Raw genomic sequence first — 20,367 nt, forward strand, 5'->3', positions numbered from 1 at the left:
TGCATTGTGAGTCTGATCTCTCTACCATCCATTCACTCGACTCTCCTTTTAACTTTATAGTAATCCAAGGTCACGATTGGACTCTATTAGAAACCACAGCGTTAAAACATTTGTGACAGAATAGATCAGAGAGAGAGTTGATGGAGGAGTCAGGTTGGAAAACTGAGCCGGGTTTCTGAGAACGCTTATTGCCTTCCACAACACCAGCGGCGCCGAGTCCATTGTCAGCTGAATAACAATCATATCTGCAGTTGAAACAGAATGTGCTTTTGTGTGATTCCAGGAGAAAGTAACCTCAGAAAGGCCCTCCTTTTAAAAAGAAGCAGCTTTACACAGTGCATGCCCGCATGGCGGGAAGGAGACACCGGATGAGATTTGACGGGTAAAAGCATTTGGGTCCAAGGGGACGGGGAGTCGGCAGGGATGTTCCTCTTTGATGTGGAAAAGTAGCACTTGAAAAAAAACAGGCGGTGTATGGTATTGATTGTCCATCGTTCTCTACCTCCTGCCCAGCCTTTGTTACTCGGAACATCACAGGGGCCACAAACGGGAAGGGATACACGGAGGGAGAACCATAGCACTAAGTCCCTATGCCATCAGACACCTTGTGACAGAACTCGGGGTTTTCAGAAACCCACACCAAAGCAAATAAAGTCACATGCTTGGTATTTAGATGAACACACGCAATTAATACTTTCCAGCTAGCGGTTGCTGAGAGCTTCAGCATTAACAGTGAGCTGCAGCTGCACTCATTACGCTTCACAGTAGCTGTTTGCATTCAAATGAACAGCAAGATCCCACAGTAAGCCCTCTTTATCGATGGGGTTGGATCCGAGCTGCGTGTGCTTGTCAGAATGTAAAATTACTTATGTATGACTAATAACTGTATCATCCAATATCAGACCTGTGAAAGGTGAATCGCAGTCTCTCCATAATTGGAAGTGCTGTAAATTCCCCACACGTAAACTTTCAAAAAATGTCCACGCTGCTTTGGCTGCCACGAACAGAAAGAATTAGAGACAAATAAAAACACAATCTGGGTGATGTACTCGCCTCAGCAAACACATACAGACAATGTTTCCAATATTTCCTCCTGACTCATTTATTTAGATGCACTCTGTGCTACCGGCTGGTCGCTGTATTTTTTAGAAAAGATATTTATTTGTTTGGAAACTCGTCTAAGTGGTTTATTCATCCACTTTTGGTGCTGTAGTGAATTTATCCAAAAGCAGGGCAGTGTGTTTGTGTGTGTGTGTATGTGTGTGTGTGTGTGTGTGCTTGTGCTAATGGATGAGTGTGTCACTCAGTGTGTTTTAAACAGAGGATTCATCAAACTCATGGGTTTGGGTCACAGCATTTGTTGACACTTAGAAAAATACAGAACAAAGTTATTCTCAGACACAAAATATAGTTCTATTATTGAATATTATGGTTAAAACAGCATTATTTGTAATAATATCCAAAGAGGTGCATGTTTTCAAATCAGCTTTACGTAAAGAGAATTAAATAATCATCCATCAAATAGCACACTTGGGCCTTGTCTATGCTTCTGCAGATATTTTCCCCCTCCAGTTTAAAACAAAATCTCCAGGGTTCACAAAATATCTCCGTCCGGATGAGAACACAAAAACAAAAACTAATGCCGAAACAAGCAACGCCTGTGAATGCAGTGACGTTGAATTTAGCTGCAAATTTCGCAATGCTAACCAAACTAAGAGAAACAGTTATATATATATATATATTATTTCTGATGCATGTTCCTTACAACAAGCAACAGAGGACACACGCTGTCGTGGTTTAGGCGTTTTTCAAATTGTATTGACTTACAATGTAGAGTGGTGGATGAGAGGCTCAAACGCAGAAAGAAAAGTTTGGGCATCTAACTCAGAGACTAATGTATGAACAACACCCCCCACCCCACACACACACACACTGAGTATTTTAATATTTTTTGTTTGAAAGGAGGTCATTGGTAGACCAGTCATTCCGATAGGCTTAATTAAGTGTGTGTGTGCGTGTGTGTGTGCGTGTGCTTGATTCGAAAAGACACAATCAAGCACACACGCACACACAAATCTTTAGGCAGGAGTCGATTCCAGATGCTCGCAGTGATTCTCTCCACTCAGGAGATATTTCCCTGACGCCACTGTCTCTCCTCCGAGGCTCAAACTGAATTACACTTCATCTCGCGTCTCGGCGCCGCCGCTCCATTCAACGCAAACCATTTTTTTCCAACTCTAATCATGCGCCATTCCCTCCCTGGCGTCAGCGCGCGTTTTTTTTAATTTTTTTTTTACATCCACCTGTGCCCCCCCCCCGCCTTGTCTGTGCGCGCGTCGCTCCTGGTGAATCCCCGATCGTGCTTGGAGCCGCAGAGCCGGGTGGCGCCGCTCGGTGCCACGCTGGAGCGGGACGTCCACTGTCAGGATCGAATCACTGCGCATCTGGGAGGCACGCACCGCCCCTCGCGCCGGTATAGGGAGTTCAGTTCCTCATTATCCTAATAATTCACCTTTCATTACTTTTGGGACATCCAGCAGATTGCTATCAGATTGCTTGTATCTTCCTCTACTCTCTACTTTTACTTCTCGGCACAGCCTCGTTCTACAGCACATGATTTCATGGTGCGTCAAAGCCGCGCGGCTCGGAGTTTTCGAGCCGTTTTCTCTTTGCAGGGGTTTTTGTCTTCAGTCGCTGTGAGTGTGTTTTACCTTCCACGGCCAGTCCCATGTTCGCAAGGGAAAGTCCGCGGTTTAGGAAGAAAGGGTGTTTTTAGTTGTACCTAGGGGTATGTGGGATGGAGAGAGAGGGAGAGAGAGAGGGAGGGAGAGGCAACCCTGCGTAAAAGCGCACGGCAGCGTCCCAGACCGTGACCGGAAACAGTGCAGAAAATAAAAGCCCCAATGAGAAAGACTACGCGCCGAATGCACACGTGTTCTGAGCGAAAAAAACATCCCTTAAGACGGTTTATATGATAATATAGTATATTGTAATCATGTGTAGAGCAAGTGGTAAACCATGATCGTGGATAAATTGGGTGTAATACTGGGTGGATCATTTACACCCACTTTTATGACATTATAAGCTGGATGCAGTAATTTCAGACTTTGAGTATCTTTAAACGTCCTTCATTCATCTGCTCTCGTCCTTTGGTCACATCATTTACACACAAACAGAAACAAATATCCAAAGCATACATTTGAAAACGTAAAAACTCATCCGAAACTGATTTGTAATTGTTCTGTTTTATCTGCCCCCTCCTCTCCAGGTCAGTAAACCAAAGCTCTTATTGTGACAGTTCACACCGGGAAGCGTAATGCTGGTATCCCGTCCCACTTGACGCTGGTTCCCTGCAGTGACTGGGAGAAGTGTCGATCGGAGGTTCGCCACCTGGCGATGCGAGTTTTCTGAGTTGTGAGGCGTCTCCAGGTGTCAGTCTCATCCAGCGGCTGTCCCACCTCGTTAACCCACGCCCCCCCACTCTCTCTCTCTCTGCTCTCTCACTCTCACTCTCTCTCCACACACACACACACAGATCTCACTAACACGGCCATGTGTGACTCTCTGTGCTGAGGACGGGATGTCCGCTCTGTGAACACGGCGACGGACTGGATGGATTCTAGGGCGCGCGCAGGAATAACGCAGTGAACTGACGGCAGGATCGGTGTGGTGGCTCGCTGCTTTTTTTTGCCCGGAGTTTTTAAAAAAAAAAACCATCTCTGGAATAGTTACACACGCACACTGGTGGGGGACGTGGAAGATTTATTCCTCAGGCCCTGAGCACCTGCTATGAGTCTGGTGTGGAAAATACCTGGTGGAAGGTGTTCAGCGGGATCCAGCCTGGGAGGACAGGACATCTGTAACTGATAAAGCTCCGTTTCGTCTCTTTTTTTTCTCTCCCCTTCCACCATTTTTCCCCCCTAATTTGTGCGTAATGTACGTGGAATGAAAATAGAGGATGGATATAATCTGGGAAATACTGCTCATTCTTCAAGCCAATTTCATTGTCTGCATATCAGGTGAGTTTATGGGCGTCGTTTTTTTTTGGGGGGGGGGGCAGGTGCCTTGGAATAAACACGGATAAATGGTCTTTAAGCTTTTAAAAACCCGGGGGTTTGGCTGGGGAGAGTTAAAAAAAAGCACTAATCCACGAGGAGTGCTTGTCGGGACGCACTGTGGCAGGTGGAGGGAGATAATGACTAAAGGAGTGTTAATATATTCCTGATGTTTTAATCCGTAGTGAGTCCACTTAAAGATCTCTCAGTGCGTGTGTGTGTGTGTGTGTGTGTGTGTGTGTGTGTGACCCAAGACAGCCACTGTTGTAGCCTCCAGGACTTGGATGCGCAGGCTTCTGACGCACGAATGACATGGGTGGGCTCTTTCAATGCGAATGAACAGTACGGATTGTTTTTACCCCCCCCCCCCTTCTCATGTGTGCTTTACCTCACCGTGGAGTGCGTCGGGCTCCAGAGGCAGGTCAGCCGGAGTTAATATTAAACAAAGCAGCTGTGCGCACCGGTGAGCGCGCGGCTCCGCTCGGTGCGAGGAGCGGACGCAGCGGTGCGGGTCACGCTCCTCTCACGGCTCTGCCTGTGCGCGCCGTGCGGGGAGATGCGTCCGAGAACAGCAGCCACTTCAGAATGGGGCAATTTATACGTGTCCTCACTTTACAGCGGTCTGGTGGATGCGTGACTCTTTAACGGCACCGACTTGACACTGTTAGTTCCCAGGGCTTTGGACTGGTGTGTTTAAAAATTACGTTTTAAATGACCTGTTAACCTAAAAACAGCCTCCTGAAAACATCAAATATTATCACTCTCACAATTTGGCATCTTTTTGACGCCAGTTGTGCAAATTTGTTCAGGGAATTTTAAAGATCTATAGGCACATATTCATAATTGTGTTTTTTTCTTTTCAAATATGGACACGCCTAAAGCAGGTAAAAGCTGTATTCTGGGCACAAGTTGCAGATATGGCATTTTATCATCGAACAGAATGACAGACACCAGGATCTCTTTCTTTTTACCTTGGCCTGCAGGTTCTCAGCAGAACTACGTCATTCGCCAAGCCAAGCCCTCTATTTTTGATTGGTTTAAGAATGTTTTAATTTGTCTTTTTTTTTTTAGCATTATAAAATAAATAACAGCCCAAACAGGTCACAACACACATGCCACAACCAGAAAGAGCCACTGTGGCAATTAGACAACACCATTTATCTACATACAGTTCATCCCCCTTGTTTCCCTCTAATCCTTTTAGACCTAACCTCCATTTTGATGGACATTAAACATTTATTGGTTTAAACCAACGAGAATAAACAATTGAAATGACTGCCTCTGATTGAAGTAGATTGTATTTCATAAATAAATGTCAAGTTGGACATGGGCAGATGAGAGATGGTTGCTACTGTTGCCTCAGAGCCAGAAGCTCCAGGGTTTGAACCTGCTGGATACGTGTGCCTGTTCTGTCTGTATACCTGCCCGGGCACCTCGCTCCACTTTCCTCCCACTGTCCAGAGGCTCTCAATCCTGAGAGTGTGAGTAAATGGTTGTCTGCCTCTGTATGGCGGCCCCGTGATAGACTGGTGACCTGTCCAGGGTGTACCCAGTCTCTTGCCCAATGTCAGCTGGGATTGGCTCCAGCCCCCCTGCCAGCTAATAGATGGATGGGGGTCACTTTGCTCTTTCGTGGGGAGTACTTACTTAGTTCCTCTGGCTTTGTAGGGATGTGTAGATGTGTAGATGTGTCGATTTTAGGATTTCTCATCCATTTTGACTTGGAATCATTGGTTCACATATTTAAACACCGTTTTGTTTCAAATGTATTGTCAATTAAAATATTCCTTTTGATTTTCCTTGGGTTTGTGAAAGTGAGAGTATTTTCACATCACTAACGTATTTATCTTTTCTAACCAATATCTGATTGAATAACACTGATTTATCAGTCAATTGTTATCATTAAATACATGTTTATAGAGGTTAATGCAGTGGTGTGATGCAACAAAGTACATTTACGTACGTACTACTACTTAGTACTGGCTTACTTTTACTATGGTAGAGAAGTTAATGTGGTGATTTTCGTGTATTTCATCGTACTTTTACTTCTTACTATTTCCCTCCACCGCTGGGATAATGGGACCACACCGGACTTCAGAGGCAGAGACTGGTATATCTTGCACAGCTGATCCTGGATTGTGAACATGAGCATTTACTTCGTGCCAAGACTTTAATCTGTGATGTAATCAAGAGGCGAAGTTTGCCATCGGCCCAGTGACAGGGAAGAGGACAGAGACAGACACTCTGTGGACGCTGTGACGGCGCCATTAAGTCATTTGAAAAGAGAACAAGCTGCAGTCATTAATTTGAAGCAGACAGAAGTCGATACATAGAGTTTTCTTCTTTGATTTCTAAGCTGCTATAGACCTTTAGTCACAACAGACAAGTATCACTGAAGAGTGCAAATCACTATCGGGCTACACAGATATCTGTCATGTCTATGTGTTCTGACTGTGACCGAATGATGACTCTTGAGAAGGAGCAAAAATATCAGGAGCAACAGTAAAACCTTGTAAGTACCTTGAAGGGCTTTATGTGATGTGTGTCACAGCCAGTGCTGTTGCAACAACCGCTGTGTGTTGACAATCCGAGCAATTTTCTCTCGATGAAGTAGCCTGTGGGGGCCCTGGACAATATTTTGGGGCTTCATATGTCGATAGCTTATATCCGGGCCAAGATGTTTATAGTCCAACAGTTTCTATTTTCACACGAGCTGAGCATTCCCACACGCAAAACACAAACAGCAACATGTTCTTTTAGTTGTTTTAAGTCCATGATGACATTTTGGCTAAAGCAATTATTTTGAAAAGCAAATGGTCTAATAGATGCATTTCCGTTATCCTGTTCCGCCTCTTTTGCTGATCTCCACACAGACTGTTGACCTGCGGACAGCCAAAGCTAGCTCGGTCGTGATTGGTCAGACTAGAAGGATTTTACCCTCATCTACAGATTCAGCACATTCACATGCAAAAATCTGTTTACAGAGGTTAGTGTGTTGATAAGTGAGACAATCGGAGCCAAACTACGATAACCATCTCGCTGCTGTCTTCAGGGCACCAGCACGGGCCCTGTCCTTGTTCTCTGCACCTCCCATTGACTCAGGGGTGGGGCCCTTTTTTACAACAGTGCTCTTCTTCAGAAAACAGGGGGAATTCTTTTGCCACATTAATATATTAATACATAGTCATGGAGCCATTATATACAGTTTCTTCAAAAAACTGAAGCCGGCTCCCTGCTGTGACTGGATTGGTGAGACTGAACCTCCACAGTGAAGTTGTGGAACACATAACCATTTGATCCATTGTTAATATCAAAATGTTCAGCCTAGCTGCTCTAATGAGCTACCAGGACTTCCATCACCGGGGAATTGAACTACTTTGCATTGCTCCAGTATTGTGGCAACTTGAGAAAAAAAAAAAAACTGCCCAGTTGGAGCTGAGTATGCAAATGACATGCTTAACATGTCCCAAAGCTTTAGGCTCATTAGAGACAAGAGAGCATGCCTCTTTTTTTTTTCTTTAATTTTAGTTTTTATGTATTACTATTCCCTTTCTATTATATGGTCGAATTGTTCAGAGTGAGGTCTGTGGGTTATCCAGAGTAACCGGGGCGATACTTCTGGACTCAAATGTTGCAGCTGGAATTTTATTTCATTTTTTTTTTTAAAGCAGTTATTTCAATGCTTGCAAACAAAATCCACTTATGTACTGGGGCAGAGGGGCGGCCAATCAATACTGACGCTAACACACAGCGGTGACAACTCCATCTGGAGTTTTATTTCCTCCCCTATATTTCTTTTTTATTCTAAATATTGGCGCAAAAGTGTGTTTAATCCCCTGTTTTCTTACATGATTAATAAGAGTCAGAACAGGAAGTTAGTAAAGGACGACACAGCTTTTCTCACGACTCTTCCAGAAGGGGAGCGGAGTAATCGTCTTGACTATGGTGTAATTTCATTATGGACTGCTAATTATAAACCCTGGTTTCGTGGTTATTTGACAATGGTGCTTTGATGTTACACGGGCTACATATAGCACCGTTTGAAGTTAAACCTCCTCCTCAGTCTCCACAGAAATCCATAAAGCCTGTATCATTTATGTCATATTCATTTGATCACTGGCCTGTAATTTGCTGGATTGTTTATTTTCCTTAAGACAAACACTGCTTATTCTCGCAGATGATCCGGAAGTCCAATCCAACGATAGCATGATGGAGGAGGCCTCATGTCTTATGCATGCTGATGGTTTTATATGCCTGTAGTTAGTCAACAGAGGCAGTATGTATATAGATGATAAATATACAGCACTGGTATGGATATAATGCAGGGCCGGACTAACCCACTATGGTGTCCATGCAGGGGAAAGAATTCAATCTTGGGACCCTATTGGCCCTCTGTACGTAAGGATCACAGTCAATGTGAAAATTGGAAATTGCACACAGTGTCACTTCACAACAATCACACATATTCTTTTTTCACCTACAGACTCAGAAAATTAGCTTTTTGTAGTTTCAAACACACAACTTTAGTTTAGCATTTGCACCATGTAAAACCTATTTCCTAAAATGAGCTCAAAAAGAGATTAAGACCCAGGGAGGGTGAGGGAACAATACAGAGCGTGTAAAGTTTAGCAACACCCAAAATTTAGTTTTTGATAATTCTTCTATTTATCAGCCACACACGGAACAAAATACTATACGATAGTAGTAATTTGGCCACAAATGAACACATCATTACGAATCAATGTGATTTTATTATTCTTGTTTATTATTCATTACCTCTGCCAAGGAGGTTATGTTGCCATCTGCATTTGTGTGTTTGTCTGTCAGGATTACACTAAAACACCTGGTCTGGGTGAGGGAAGACATTCTAGTGTGGCTCCGGATCCAGGAATTTCTTTTTCACTTTCTTGAACGTTGTGATACAGGGCTTTTTTCAACAGTTTCACAAATTTCTCAGAGAATACTTCATGGATCTTGATAAAAAATAAAAATTAGGCAAGTTTAGTGGTCTGATACCTAGAAGTGTGTGTAATGTGGTGCAGATCCTAATAAAAATCCGGATCTAGTGTATTTAATTGATTGATTTTATAAAGGGACTGCTGCTTGACCACTTGAGTCTGGTTCTGTTTGAGGTTTCTTCTTCTTAAAAGGGAGATGTGTTTTTTCTCAAGTGTTTGTTCATTGTGGGAACTGTTGTTGTAGGGTGTTGACCTCACTATGTAAAGTGCCTCGAGCTAATGTGTGTTGCAATCTGGTGCTTTACTAATAAAATTGAATTGAACTCATTAAGATGGTACTGACAATTATCACTTCAACATCTGGCTCATTGCACACTTAAAGAAACGTGTTTGTTTGTGATGCGTGTGTGTGTGTGTGTGTGTGTGTTTGTGTGTGTGTGTTGTGGCTGCATCTGGGGGAAATAAGTCATACACTCAATTTAGCAGCAGGTTTGTGAAGGCAGGAACAATGATTTTACAAGATCATGATGTGATTTCAATTTTAAGCTGGTTAGTTGATCAGTGAGCTATTACCTGTGTTTTCCATTTGTTATTTATCAGCATTTAGGGCCTCTTATACTGCGTACCTTCCAAGAGCCCAGTATTAAAAACCTTCAAGGACAATTTGGAGAGATATCATCCAAAATGACCAAGAAATGTATTTGTCTTCCATGGCAGCAAAAACAAAATATTGGCCTACAGGTTACTGTGATATCCTGAGCACCTCTAGATATTTACGGCTGAAGAACCACTTCACCCCAGCATGGCTGACTGTGTGCCAGGACTTCCTACACAAGCTGCAAAGACTCTTTCTTAGGAGAGACGCTTGCCCAACTCCAGCACAGACATCAACTCTGTCTGTAGGCATAAATAACCAATACATGTAGCGTCCGCCAAAGGACAGCTACCCTCCCTGTCCAACCTATGGAGACATTAGAGTGGATCATGGATGGCCAGCATACAGTCACCAGTGTCCCCATGTTGTCTGACACAAGGCCAAGTAAAGGTCCTAACTGGAGGTTTGGGTGTCTTTATGAACTATTTATGCAACTTCACCACTAGATGTCACTAAATCCTACACACTGAACCTTTAATTTATTCACCATGGACCAACTGACACAGAGTGGGTCTGGGACTTTCAGGGGCCAGGGCCAATGAGAGTCCTGGTCGGTGATTAGGTTTTGATGTAACCACAATCCAGATCAAATAATGCTTTTCAAAATGAATTATAATCAGCGTATAAGTATAATAATCAGCCTAATTTATCAGCAGTGAATTTAGACCTAGTCTGAGCCTCTTCAGTATAAGAGCCTCCATGGTTTGTAGTTTGGGGAGATATATCTTTAATGCCCACTTGTATTGACTAAACTATCTACCACTATAGAAGTAATTACGCTGCCTTTAGGCTGGATTTTTGCTCTAATGACCAAATCAAAGATCAGAAAAATCAGACCAACCAGATCCACAGAAGAGCCTGGCTGTTTCAGATATTCCAGAGAAAAAAAAGAGCGTATTGATTTGTGGACTCCAGTTGTGGCGAGATCTATAAAGACTTGTTGTGTGTGTGCTCTTATAGAGTTTATTTCTTTTATGGCAAAAGGCCAGAGCAAGAATATATTGTCAAAGTGCTGGGTTATAGCAGACATTCAGTGGAGTGATTTCCACCTCTCCTCCTTACATTATCTTTTTTCTCCTGCAGTATTTGTTTGCTTCCTCTGCCCGGAAGTGCTCAAAAAGCCATTTTCAAACAGGACTTGACACAGTGTGCCGAGTAAACAGTTTTCTCCATCTGTTCAGACACACAAATGCCTTTTTCACTTTTTCACTCCGCAGCTTTGCATTAACATGTTCTCAGCAGAAATCGTCCCATCCCCACACGGTGACAGATTGGTATAAAAACACTGAAAAGGTCTTTTTCTCTACCTTAACAGAAAAATACAAATGGAGGAAAAGTTACTTATTAACATAAACATAAACCGACTTGCTAGAGGAAAAAATCCACCTTTTGGTTTAGCAGATTGTAACTTTAAGATAAACACAGTCTCCAAAAAGTCAGCACAATAATAGATATGCTGAGACGGACATGTGTGTGTAGTGTTAACATACTTAACATGTTTCAAGAAACATCCGTTCTTTTCTTTCAGTGTCTCTCTCTGCCTGTTCATTGTCCATTCTTTACACCTTCGGGTGCATACAGCAGCTCGAGAAGTTTCATAAAATGTTTTAATGTATCATTCTATAATATTTTTATTGTCGACAAATACAATGAAAACTTAAAAACCAACAGTGCGTTCGTCATCTATCAGTTGTTTGAAACAGTTCCATTAACATAGGCTGTAGTTTCATTTCATAGAAAGACCCATTCCTACAGTGGGAAACTGAATGAATCCACATTTGGTGCTGTAGTTAGTTTTATACACTGAGAAAATAGATCCTGACTCGCTGTAAATGTTAAAATTGTTACACATTTTAACATATTTTAACGTGTAAATAAACCATACCTATATTTTGAGGTGAATTTTAAATTACTGAAATATAATAAGCACAATCAAACTTTAAAAAAACTTAAAATGTATATCTTGATTTCGATTTAAAACAAATGTGTGCAACCACTTGCCATAACAGAAAGTACAAAATTCAACATAACATTGTGTTCAGGAGGAATTATTGTTATTTAGTAACGTCAGCCCGTCGTCTCTCGTCTGACGACAAACACGCTTCTGGGGACAGCAGCCGATATTTGATGCATCTCGTGTAGACAGCAGAAATCCAGGCCGTCTTCCATTCTCTTTACAGTCCAATGGGTCCACGGGATTTGAACATTTCTCCACCCAAAGCACCAACAACAATACTTTTTTATAGGTGTTTTAGGTCCAGATGACATTTTGGTGAATGTTTATCAACAGCTATCGGCTTATGAAAGAAGATAGAATAAAAATGTGTTCCATCTCTTTTGCTCTCCACATGGACTCTTTACCTGCGGGCGACCGGAGCTCGCTCAAACGTGATTGGTCAAACTAGAAACGGAAACCAGACGGCTTCAGGCCCTCAAAATCTTGCCCCTTCGCTTACTGGTTCATGCATATTCACACGCAGAATCTGTTGGTGGAGATTAACGTCGGTCGTATCCTTTGAGATATTTCCCGTCATGTTCGTTGAAGTAAATGACTTTACAGCAATCAGCAATCAAGTTGCATTTGAGCAAAGACAACTGTGACTAATCATCATCATTTCACTGTCAGATTTTCTATTTTTTTCGAACTCATCGTCTATTTGCTTGACACACAGACTATGTCTCCAAACTGAGGACTGATGATTCGACTTTGACTTGGCTCTCTTGACATGAGAGCTCCCTAATGACTGGAATTAATTATTGAACTTTCAAGCGTCCAGTTTTGCTGTGACAAAAATCTGGAGCAACAAAAAAAATAAAAAATAAATAAACACTGCAAGGACTTCAGCCCCCAAGGACTCAAGTCATTTTGACACAAATCTCTGTTGAGCGAAGGGAAGTAGAAGTGAAGGTCACTTGCATTCCCTTTGTGAAAAATGTGATGGCATGTGCTAAAATTCAACAGAGTCCAAAAACGGACATGCAGCTTTACAGGGTTTGTTGGCTTTTATTAGAGAACTAAGTTTTGTCTGTGTGACACTGGCACAGCTCTGGACTTCAGATACAGAAGAGGAGTCAGACTGGACAAGTCACGATTGCGTAAGTTCACTGCACGTCACACTTTGTGACATGGTCTACTAAATTCTTGATGGCAGTCAGTGTCATGGTGTGCAACCTCACTCATGTCACGTCGCTCTTATGGTTTAAAATTCAGCAAAACAATCCACCACAGTTATTTCAGAGCGTCCACAGGATTTATTTTTTCCACATTAATCATTTTGGCCTTTTAGGAAAATGCTGTTCATATTCTGATTGGTTGGTTTGGAGACAGGGATGGTAGCAACACTCACATTGTGGGAATTCGGTCCTTAATATCAGGTGCTGTCAATATAGCTTTGAAAGGTAAATGTTCACATACATTTAGCATTTGAATACAATCTGAAATCTGAATGAACGACTTGAGATTTGCCCCAAAAGATCAGAAAGTAGCATTAAAAAGTAGCAAAAAGTGAATTAATAAAAATAAAAACACATAAATATCATATTGTGAGCCTTTAACGTGCATCTAACAATGGGGCTTTATCTGTTAAAGGTATAATGACGACGTATTTTTGTTGTGTGACATTTGGATCAGAAGTTATCGGATATAACAATCTGAGTCAGTGAGAGTTCAGCTCACAACCGTGCAGAGACTTCCGGTGTCTGCCAAACCGCAGAAGAAACTGTTATTTTAAAAGTGAAACTGCTTTATTCAATATCTTTAACACGTTTAATCACTCGGAGGAAACCTCGATAGATAATTCAGCTCCTGGCAAAAACCTCCTGAATGTCTGGATTTTAAGTCGTCAAAGAAAAAAACCTGAGCAAACCCAAGTGGCAGCTCATCTCGCAGGGGGATTTTTAACGTCAACTGCTTTATTCAGAATTTTTACCAATGCTAATCACCTGCTCTGCAGATAATTTGGCCGCAGGGAGAAGCTGACTGCGCTGACGGCAATAGTGAGGAGAAGTCCCACGATGCTACGCTACTTCATGAAATCATCGTTGCATGATATGACTTACGTTTTTTACTCATTTTTATTTTATAAGAAATTTAGATCCATTATCTGCTGTTTATTCTCTCCACAGATGATCGGATGTGTTTGATCTCCATCTGACAGTTACAATATAGTTTTAAATTTTCAGCTGTAAAAACTGTTAACTTCAGGAGTTTGTTGGTGTAAAATAATATGAATTTTCTCTCTAATAGCGCATCTCTGGCAATTATTGCACTAGTCTTTCCCCCTATATACCCGATCCCATCACCCTGTATGCTTTCATGAGCACAGAACTGTGATTTAGTGGAGCTGTGAAAAGACTTGAGATCGGCCGCTACTGTCGTTCACTGACGCTACGAGAGGTAAAAAGTGTCTGACTTGACGGCTGTGTTTTTATACTCCATCCCTGCAGCCTCCGGCAGATCAGGTCGGCGGATCAAGGCAGCCGCAGTCAGACCAAGTCCATGTTGAACACAGCTGCTGTTTCTGACTTTGAGTGGCAGAAAAGAACATGTTGTGCATTTAAAGATGATATTAAAAAGATTGCGCGTGTTGTAAAAATGACTTCATTTTTCCATATGGCCCCTAGAGGAAAGCTAACTGTATATGTTCCTCTTAAATAATGACTGCATCCGCTGCTGATTTATCATGCAGCTCTGAAACACATTGCAGTTTTGTCCACAGTGTGGATCAGTTCTCTTGCTGAGAGTAAACAATTTATCCTTTGTACCTTAAGATTTCACAACGGTGTACTAAAGCAGACTTTTGTGCTGTCAGCTTTAGTGCTGCGGCAGTCTTTAGCACAGCTGCTTTTATATAAGTTATTTGTGTGCGTGCGGGTGTGTGTGTGTTTATTTTACCAATCTGACAATGTGTTTAGGACCTGGGTTTTTAGATAGACAATGTTTTCAATGTTTTCAGTTGTTGAACTCATTCTCTCTCCCTTCTTCCTCTTTCCTCTGTGGCCTCCGGGGCCCGACGCTAAAATGGAATTTCACCTTGCAGAACATGTTTGATGGAAGTGCGGAAAGTTTATGAAATTCAATATTGAATTCCTCCGCAGACGTGGCATTGAAATTGCAAAGGCAGTAATGAAGTCCCCACCTCACGCATTACTTGAAATGTTCAAAACAAGCTGTGCAAGCCAAGTGTTGGCTCCGAGGCAAACTAATATAAACACCTGATTGCTGCCAGGGACAGGGGCCCATTAGCGGCTCTGCTTCCTCTGCTCAAGCGCATTGTGAGAGCAACTGTGACCGCCGCAGATAATCACACGTTACCTTCAGAGGGGGAAAAAAACGTGGCCTCTGGGAAGCTTAGGAATTTAAATGGGATGATGAAATCACAGGGTAGAGCCTTTGGTGTATTTGTGACAATAACACGTGTACCCAGCAGCCGTCCATATGCCGCTGAGCAGAGATCGCCTACAATGACTCCCTCCTCTGCTCTGAGTGGATGTATCTCGCATTGCAAACCCGCAGTAGCCTCTGCAGTGAGCCTCTGTTTTAATCTCTACCCACCCACCTGTGCATGGCTGTCTGGTCCGCTGCCCTTTTGATTAGCATTTTAGAGTTATGTAAATAATTATTTATTGGTCCTCAAATCTACAGCAAACTACGTAAAAAGCATTCGATTCTATATGGAATCTAAATCATCTGGAATCTGATGATCCAATTTTTTATTCCATCCTTTTGCATTTTTAGGTAGCTAAAGATATGAGGCAAGACAATTTTATTTATAAAGGCAATTTGTATTCATAATGCACCTGTCATACACAGAGGTAGATTCAAGGTGCTGAGGCGTGACTGATAACTTACTGTTGTAAACAATCTTTTTATTTGTTCGTGCTGACAACTTTATATACAGATACAGCCCAGGTCTGAATTATTTCTTACCATGCATATGTCTATATATACCTATAAGCAAGTAGTATTGAAAACTACGTACATATCAATATCTATTTACGCTAAACACAACAAGTGGTGTTGTATACAAGCTGTCACAGACACATCCATTCCTAACATAGAAATCTTTGCGATCACACATTCTGCCAATTCAACTTCTGACCGAGACTGTTTGGTCTTTCCTTTGGCCCCGTGGTGCAACACAGAACTTAAGAGTTTAAAGAAACCGATATCAGGAAGCACCAGTGGTTTAGTGACAGTACGTGTGGTGGTTTCCATGGTATAGCCAGAATTGTCTTGGCAGCCATTGGTCCGAAAGCCAGATTTCTTTTTATAACATAGTCATAGGAAGCTGATAATTATCATTTAGGGCGTAATAAGGGTCGGATTTGGTGACTTGTGACCAAATGGACTGTTCCTCTGGGCATTCATAAAACATATGTGTAAAAGTAGTAATGTAACTCTGTGAAAATAAGTTGACAAAGAGGCGATAGAGCTAACTCAATGGGATGTCTAATTACAGGTGTTAAATAAGTTCCATGTATAAATCTTAGATGGTTGACGATCATAATTTTTTTACTTGTTTAAAATGATGTCAAATCGCTAGCTTTGAGTCGTAGCTCCAGCCAGCGCAACCTGAAATACAAAAATGTGGCCTACTAACTTTTACGTACGTTTTTCAGAATCTATTAGAGACTCTGACCTTTTCAGTAGATAAACTACACTGACTACCACCAACCTTAGTGATACACTATGTATGCAGGTTTAAATGCGAGACGATTATCCACCGAGCACTCGTCTCACTCGTCTTTGCTGACATTAATAAATGCAGGTGGCTGCTGCTCATGAAAAGAGGTCTCAGCAACTTTTCCGTCAAATGACAACACTTGACATTTAGTCTGTGTGCACAGTTAATGTGTCTGCATGGCTAATATGCAACCCTCCCTCTGCCTCCAGCCCTGGCGGCTCCTCCATTAGAAGAAAAGTGTCCTCGCCCGGAAAAAAAGGACAAACTCACAAATGTGTCTTTGTTTACATCTTGCTGACCTGCAGTCGTGGTAATAATGAGGGTCCTCGTCTGGGCGCAAAGGTGCAAAATGCTGTTTACAGAGCAGCAGAGCCTCTCAGGGAGGCGGACGGAAGTGTTTACAGCCTGACTCCTGCCAAAAGCCAATGTTGAATTTTATTTTAACCATTTTTGACAGTTCTCCCTAACATGAACCAAGTAGGGCAAGATGTTCTAAGATTAACAGATTAGATGACTATATATAAACGTAACAAAAGCCGCAGCGTCACCCAAATCTTTAGTTTCTCCGTCTGTAGCATGTGCATCTTTGAGCTTCTTGTTTTGTTTTTTTATCTTGCACCAATGACATCAATTGGTACCTGAGTCTGTGCAGTAGCGATTGGGGGATGGAGGCGCGGTGTTGAGATCCTGCCAACCTTAACCAATTGCGAGTAATTCTCAGCTGTCTTAATGTTTCACCCTATTTTGACAGCAGCAAATACCTAAATTAAATAATAAATAAAGTGCACTATGACTATTTTTACTTTGTTCCATATCCCATCCACTAACATGGAGGAGGGAGGGTTTATGACCTATACTGTCGACAGCCACCAGCCATGATTTGGCTTCACATTCCCTGAAAATGACTTTATCTAAGTACTCTTTGTTGCCTAAACTTCACCAAAGCGGATAATATATATTATATACAATGTAAAATTATGGAAGGCAATGACAAACAACCTTTTTGTTCATTAATATATAGTATCAGGATTTACAAGGAGAAAGTATACAACCAAACGCTCAGATTATGCCTCCATTCATGATTTTAATTTCCTGTTTGGTTAATAGAGACGAGTTAAGTGTACATAGAGAAATGTCATTACAATTTTCTAATGCAATGAGCATCCTTACTCACAACTTGCTTTTAATGTTACGGATTAGGGTTAATGTTGAGATCAAGGAATGAATGGAACAGATTAGAAGACTTCTTTAGCACATACCAATGTGTGTGTGTGTGTGTGTGTGTTAGCGAACAGGACCATGTGTATGTGTGAGAGTGACCACCTTGCCTGTCCCCAAGCAGCCGCAGCTCATCACATCTGCTGCTCAGGAATCTGAGGTCTATCAGCCAGCTGGAGTGAGACGACCTCCACGCCAGCTGTAATTTACCACAGGGAGATGGGATGGGGAGTGTGTGTACGTGTGTAAGTGTGTGAATGTGGGTATTTGTGAGAGATTGACTCAGTCGGAGGAGGGGAAACGAGTAAGTCAGTGACGGGGGACTGGCTGAGAAAGGACAGGAGGAAGGAAGACAAGTCACTGGTGAGATGGAGGCATCGCACTGCAGGTGGACAGTTAGCTTTTGTAGGAACCAATCAAAAAGCAGCTCTGCCCGCTGGATACATCAGCGCCAGCCAAGCGCCCCAATTCACTCCCGAGCACACACAGGCCCTGTCAGGGAAGCCAAATCTCCAGCTGCTAATCTGATAATCCTGTGCAGATGTGTGTCCTGCAACAGGAATAGGCATAGTGTGTGTTTGTGTGAGGGAGATGGAGAGAGAGAGAGAGAGAGGGAGAGGGAGTGTGTTCTACAGTAAGCGGGTGGGTCACACACCGAGAGCTAATGTTTATCCAGGCTTCACTGTCCCGTCTCTCTCTGTGATAGTCACTGATTGTTTTGCCATGTTACCAGTCCTTCTGGATTCGTTTGCAGCCAATGTTCTGCAAAGAGAGTTTAACACAGCGGACATGCAAATCTTAAAACCCTGACATCGGCCCTGAGTTAAAGTGACGGTTCAAGTTCTAGTCAGTGTGTGAATGCACTTGAGATAATAAGTGACAAACAAATAAATGCCCACAAATTTGATATTTTAAAGGGCTTAGAAATGATCATGAACATTAAATTTAAACTATTTAAAGTAATCCAGGTGATTTTGTGTTCATCCAAGGTTATGGGGTCGACAGGATTAATGTAGGACGATTGTTACCATTCACCAAATTATAAACACTAGTAGAAATGAAATGCCAGAAAATGGGATGATGCCTTCACACGATGTTGGCAGATTGACTTATTAATGCTGCGAGTAGAGGGCATTATTAGTCCTGCTTCCCCCATCCTAGCCTAGCCCACTCCAGATACAAGCCCTAAACATAGAGTGTACATAAACATGGACGACGTGTCTCCACTTTCTCCCACTGAACAAAAATGAATCCGTAATATTTTTGATAAAGAGTCTGCACAGTAGTGATCATGGTGTGGAGCCATGTGATCCAGCCGACAGATTTGCTTGACCAATCGTGAGACAGTCTGAACACCTAACCCTAACCCAGCATTTGAACATACATGACTGTGAGAACAACTGCCAAAAATGACCCAAAACATCTTTAACACATTTTTTTGTCATGTTCTTTGACTTTTTAGTCTGAACCATGTCCAATCCACCAACATGGATGAGGCAGGTATAGGGATAGCTTTGGAATCTATCATGTTGTATATCTCTAAGTACAGTCTTACGGCCTATATATCCCATCTATAAAAAAAAAGACATACTTTGTTATGGACAGGAGTTAATTCACCTAATGTCTGATGTAGTCGGTTCCTGAAGGTGTTTTCTTGAAGATGGCGAAGAGTGTAAAGTTAGCATGAGCATTATCGGCTATAATAATAATACCTAGGCACAGACAGGCTCTGGACTGTTTAATATTGTGCAATTATTTTGTCTTCATTAAAGAGGTACATGTTCTTACTACACATCCCAAGTGATGGTTTTCTCCATCCTTTATTTGGAGCGGAGCAGGAGGAGCTGGAGCGAATCCCAGCTGACATTGGGCCAGAGGCGGGGAACACGCTGGATCGGTCAAATTGAGTGTTTCCTGTTTATATATATATATATATATAAAGAAAGAAGTGAGTTTAGGTGCATTTTAAGTTTATGACCCTGGTCTGTGATAAATAATGGTTGAATGACTGAGTGTGGTTAACTGAGAGGACACTGCAGCAGACTCTTCCCAGGAGCTAATCTTGGCTCTATGTACAGCGTGGGCATAGACAGAGCCGACGGTGGGAGAGTGGTTACACACTGGAGTAAGTGCACTCTCCAGTCAGTGTCTGGCCACTGTTACAGGTAAACAGGGTTTTTTGGTTTTTTCGCCCGATAGGATCCAAAGGCCGGGGAGGACCGAGGTACTCGCCTTCTTTAAACCTCATCAATTATTGACGGGGTGCTACCGTTTTTTCCCCCCGCCTCACCTCTCCTCTGTGAGCACAAACAAAATAAATGATTTCTACCCCTTTTCTGTTCCCAGTGGAGGAAAGTGACAAAGTTTTAGAGATGAGAAGTGGGACGGAGCGGAGGAAGAGAGACCGTGTTCTTGGCAGTCAGATACGTCGCCGTCATTGATCCCTTCGCACGCAGCCGACTTTCAACAACACACCTCTGACACCATCTGGAGAGGGAGCATAGAAAAGCACCTGTCCTTTTAATCAGTTGTCCTCTGATGTCCTAGCTGATACTGGAGTGTGTTAAGGGTTCTCTGTTATCGCGATTTATGCTGCGGTATGCAATCCCTAAATAATGATGATCTGTGTGTTCATCTTCCACAAAACATACTTTCAGTGCATTTTTGGCATGTGTAGAAAAACAAGGACGCTGTCGGGAACATCACTCGCAGGGACGCGTTGAAGGCTGGATTTAGGTTGGTGCCGTGTGCAGCTAGCTATTTTGTCGGTGTTTGTTTTCCGGAGCCAGAAAACT

The 20,367-nt window shown here is 42.4% G+C and overlaps 1 protein-coding gene across 1 annotated transcript in view; it reads left to right on the plus strand.

Moving 5' to 3' along the window:
• Positions 1-3,333: 3,333 nt before the first annotated feature.
• Positions 3,334-20,367, plus strand: part of ca10a (carbonic anhydrase Xa) — a 242,363-nt gene continuing 225,329 nt past the window's right edge. Inside the window, exon 1 of the mRNA XM_035144864.2 lies at positions 3,334-4,019. Within this exon, the coding sequence (XP_035000755.1) occupies positions 3,959-4,019 (61 nt within the window). The 5' untranslated portion in view covers positions 3,334-3,958. The remainder of the gene's footprint in view (positions 4,020-20,367) is intronic.

Source organism: Hippoglossus stenolepis, chromosome 21 (assembly GCF_022539355.2).
Source record: "Hippoglossus stenolepis isolate QCI-W04-F060 chromosome 21, HSTE1.2, whole genome shotgun sequence".
In the NCBI taxonomy this organism is placed as follows: Eukaryota; Metazoa; Chordata; class Actinopteri; order Pleuronectiformes; family Pleuronectidae; genus Hippoglossus; species Hippoglossus stenolepis.